The sequence below is a fragment of the Engraulis encrasicolus genome, chromosome 5 (assembly GCF_034702125.1).
Source record: "Engraulis encrasicolus isolate BLACKSEA-1 chromosome 5, IST_EnEncr_1.0, whole genome shotgun sequence".
Lineage (NCBI taxonomy): Eukaryota > Metazoa > Chordata > Actinopteri > Clupeiformes > Engraulidae > Engraulis > Engraulis encrasicolus.
The window spans coordinates 55,645,863-55,650,862 of NC_085861.1; the positions used below are offsets into that span (position 1 = coordinate 55,645,863).

At 43.9% G+C, this 5,000-nt stretch overlaps 1 protein-coding gene across 1 annotated transcript in view; it reads right to left on the reverse strand.

The window, feature by feature from the left end:
* Window positions 1-5,000, reverse strand: part of adcy2a (adenylate cyclase 2a) — a 177,109-nt gene that overhangs the window by 164,100 nt on the left and 8,009 nt on the right. The window contains exon 2 of the mRNA XM_063198351.1: window positions 3,230-3,427. Within this exon, the coding sequence (XP_063054421.1) occupies window positions 3,230-3,427 (198 nt within the window). The remainder of the gene's footprint in view (window positions 1-3,229; window positions 3,428-5,000) is intronic.

Below are 5,000 nucleotides of genomic sequence, written 5' to 3' on the forward strand. Positions count from 1 at the left end.
GATCAAATGTGGATTTCATGATTCAGGCTTGGAGAGATTGTATTCCACACACACGTACGCACACGCACGCACGCACACGCACGCACGCACGCACGCACGCACGCACACACACACACACACACACACACACACACACACACACACACACACACACACACACACACACACACACACACACACTTACTGTACTGCACTATCCCCTCCAGTAATGAAAGGAGCAACACCTGCCTGAGTCTGCAGCAATGAACAGGTGGTGATACAGGTCACGCTTGACAGTAAACACACACGCACGCACACACGCACGCACACACGCACGCACACACGCACACACACACACACACGCACACACACACGCGCACACACACACACACACACACACACACACACACACACACACACACACACACACACACACACACACACACACACACACAGCTGGCAATGACTCAGGGCAACCCTTTTAAGGACTGCATGACCCATATGTCCACTTGGGGATTTACTCGCTCATGTTCACGTTTATCATCCACAAGCCAGTGGGCTTCCTATGAACAAATAGCCCGTGCCTCTACACTAGTGTTTCTCAACGGGGGCGGTACAGACCCCCAGGGGGCGTTGGGGAGCTCTAAGGGGGCGTTGAGAAGGATATAGCTGAAAGGGGGCGGTGCTTAGATGCCATTGGGGGGCACTAGACCATTTCATTTTGCAATACTAATGGGGGCGTTGTCAGGCTTATGATGAGGTCAGGGGGGCGTTGGCAGGCTTGTGATAAGGCCAAGGTGGCGTTAGTTCAAAAAAGGTTGAGAACTGCTCTACACCGACGAGCTGACCAGAGATGAAGCGGACAATGAAGCGTGACGTGACTTCGGCTTACCTTATTTAGCCCAGTGTGATGAGTCCCCTGCCTAAGGACAACAAGGACAGCACTGCTTGAAATAACTTTGCCAAACCACATTGATTTTTTAAAATACTGTTGCCATTCTACACAGCCTTTTAAAACTACATGTGCTAAATTTACTCACCTTTTTACAGCTGCTGCTAAGTTATTATGTTGACGACAAGACATTATTCTCGAAACATTTATCTTATTCAAACAAAGCAGAACCTCAAAGACTCTGGAGTCCACGACGTCTGTGCCAAGGACAAAGGCGGCTGCTGCTTTTCAAAGCTTGTTATCTAAAAAAAATTGCACTGCGTGCCCAAAGGAAGCTATATCAGCAGTATGTGCAGGGGGTAGTGGGACTTGGGCGATATGAGGAGGAGAAGGATCACTGCAAAACATCAAATCTTGAGAGCTTATTGTTCTAATTTCAAGTAAAAAGCATCTATGGAGCACTTTTTTTTCTTTATCCAATATTTTTTTTACACTTTACAAGCAAATATTGCTTGTTGAAACTAGAAAGATAAGGTTGCTAAGATTTCCCTTTTTGCAGTGAGGAGGTTCTGACAGATTTGGCAGCCTCCTCTCATGTGCAGCGAGCTTACACTGCAGATACACTATTACACAAGCCCTTCGGAAGGGCTGGGACCACGACACAGCACAGACGCAGCCCCTCCGTCCCCAAGGCAAAGTCAGCGACAGCGACGCACAGAGAAGAATTTTGATGTATTACAAATTTGCGCATGAAAACAGTGAGTCTTGTGCCAAGCCAACCCCCTGGCTGTTGGCATTTTTCTGTAAACAGAGAAAAATGCCAGCATCCATTCCATGGCCGTCCCTTGAGTCCCTGGTAAAATCTTAAAACATAATCTATGTGATTTTAAAAGCAGAAAGAATAGTGAAGATTTTTCTGTGTCTGTAAACCTAACAAAATTGTCATCTTCAGTCACACTCTGCAGGGACATGATGATGTATCTGCACGTTGTGATTTGGAGTAAGTCCTTCTGACATTTATTCAACTCCATCGGTATTTGGGGATATCTGCCAGCATAAATGTCTTTAAATAAAGACAGCAAATAAATGTCTACAAATAAATGTCTCTCACTTCCCTCCCTGTTCACATTTCAGATACATTTTACGTATGTGTAGACTATACATTTCCCCTGGTCTATGCCATTTCATTTGTATGTGATTCTCTTTCAAGTTTTACAAACAATCTGACTCTAGTACCCTTTAACTAGGCCTACTTCCCCAAAACAGAATTTATCTTGGGTCATACAAGTTCCACCAACATGCCGTCTTTTACATTTAATAACATACAGCTTGTAACTTATCCGTACAAAGATCCTAGACTCATGACCACCATCAATCAATCAAATTCCCCCAAAACTGTCAACATTACAACTTCTAAATCCAAAGACATATGCACAGCATTCATTGTTGTTATGGATTTTTTTCAGATCAAGGCAGACTCTCAGACTCAAGGACAGACCGAGTTAAACTTGAAAGTTAGAGTGCCAGAAGCGAAATGTCCTTAATTTCCCTTGGGATAAATAAAGTTAGGCCCTACACTACTTTACAAGGCACTGCTGTTTGTATTCTGGGATGTAATTATATACCTCACTGTTCCTCAAGTTACCTTTAGTGCATTAGATAAGACACAGCGGTCAACCAAAGCGATGTTAGGTACTTAATACAATTCTGGTGCAATGCAGGGTTTAGCTGTCTTGTTCAAGTGTATTTCGGCTATGATGAGGGTGTAGGCCACCAACATACTCACTAAAGTACTTCTTTTAAAGCCTCCGATCACAAGACCCACCTCCTTCACCATTGGGCCGTGGCTGCCCCATTAGGTCACAGGTGCCCTTGTACATGTTCTGTGGTAGGAGGAGACAGTGGTCTGCACACTGGATTGGTGGATATATGAGGAAGATTCCTTTGAAACTCTATTGAAACTTTGCTATTTCTCAAATAACAAAATATATTTTTCAGAACATGTACAAAGTGTCAAGACCACTCTGTCACACTTTTACTATTGTGCAGAGGAATCAACAGTAAAAGTAAAAGTAAATTCATTGTGTAAGTACAACACTAGCACGTGATATGACATAGCTGTTACACCACTTGCTCCATTGTAATACTGAGTAGTAGAAAGCCCATGTTGTTACTGAAAAACACCAAAACCCTAACAAGAACCTACCACACATTTGATCCACTTACTCCGTAGACTCAAGTTATGTGTATTGGAAGGAAATGTGTTTCTTTTTCACTTATAATTTTACTTTTGACATCTCTGCTATTGTGAATGTGTCGCATCCCCAACTTTGAAATAGCCTCACTGTGTGTGCTCACCTGGTCCCAGGGGCAGATGATCCCTCCAAAGAACATGAAGAGGTATCCCATGGCCAGGAGGCAGGCCCACACCAGCAGGGAGAAGAGGCGCAGCAGCTTCTTGAACACGGCCTCGATGCACACCAGCACGAACACGCTGAGGAACACAGCCAGCGCCGTGGTGACGGTGATCACAAACGCCACATGGTCCTTGATGTCCTGGACAAACAAACACACACAGCAGCACACACATGAATATGATAGCTAGACATAGAATGGATGTACATCAAGAATGTAAACAGAAATGCCATTTCCAACCCTACACGTCTCTCCCTTCACTGTCCTAACAACAATAAAGGCTGAAAAAAATGATGGGCCTATATATTACAAATCTTATCAAATAACTTATTAAGGTTAAGTCCGGCAGCAAGAAAGGAAAACAGAAGATAGCGTCAGTGTAGAAGTTCAGCAAGCATAGAGTGATATACTGTACCATACTTAAGAGGAGGCAAGCATCAAGGGCCACACTGATCCTTGAGTTACTGATCCTCTTCTCAGTTACACGGCATAAGTGTGTGGCTGAACATCTACTTGCATTCATATCAGTCTCCAATCGTAATCTCATCCTGAGAAAACGGGCTACGCATACAAGCACTATCTCTCCTATTCTAAGAGGCAACAGAGAGCCCAAGCTGTTCAGCACAATGTAATGTAATGTCATGTAATGAGCTCCACAGTGTCTGAAAGGGATAATAGGACAGCACACTGAGCAAAAGAAAAGAAAGACAGAGACAAATACAATCAAAGCACAAAAATATGCTTGCTCTACTCAAAAGTTCGTAATTAATTAGACCCCTACTACATCAAAATTAGAATAGAGTCGACAATGTTTCTAGAAAGCGACAAAATATCTTCAAGCTCCCAGAAGCTCAATGGCTTGGAACTAAACTTTTTTTAATCGCTTGCTCGAATGTACACAAAAGCAAACACGTTGAAAACAATTTACAGCCAAGAACAGACAAACATTATCTGTGTATTGGGGCTTAGAGCTCTGGGCTGCAGGTGACGTACTTACTGAACTTGGCATGTAGTCTGTAGGCTGTGAGCAGTGGCTGTTGAATTGCACGAGGGTGCTTGGCTGTGATTGTAAAGCCAAGTCAAGTCAAGTCAAGTTTATTGTCAATTTCTTTACATGCACTGGTCATACAAGCGTGTGAAATTTGGGAAATAGGTAAGTGGCACTGACATGAGGCCGTCAATCATTTAGCCACAGAGCAGAGTGGGCCTGAAAATGACATTTTATTGTACCCAGTGGTCACCCACCCACATAAGCCCATGCACATACAAAAGCAGGGGTATGCATGTACGCACGGCACACACATGCACGCAGACACAAGCGGAGATAGACTGTTTGAATGTGTGTTCTGCCTTTACTGTTATGCACCTCATTGTAAATTTAAACCCAATATACCGACTCAACTCAGAGTTGCTCAGCGCAGCGGGGGAATATGAAGTCTGTCTCCCAGACCATTCAGTCATTTTCATCTCCTAGACAGACTAATGTGATGGACATTTCCATAATAATATTATCCCATTCCATTATCCATATGAGAGCTTTGACACACTCACTAAAATCAATGAGACATGTGTGTGTGTGTGTGTGTGTGTGTGTGTGTGTGTGTGTGCGTGGGGGTGTGTTGCTGGTGCTGTGGTGCAGGGCGCAAACTCACTGTACCATATGCGGCACCATTACTCATGGGCAACCGGGCGCAGTCTGGGTCATTTCCCAAAC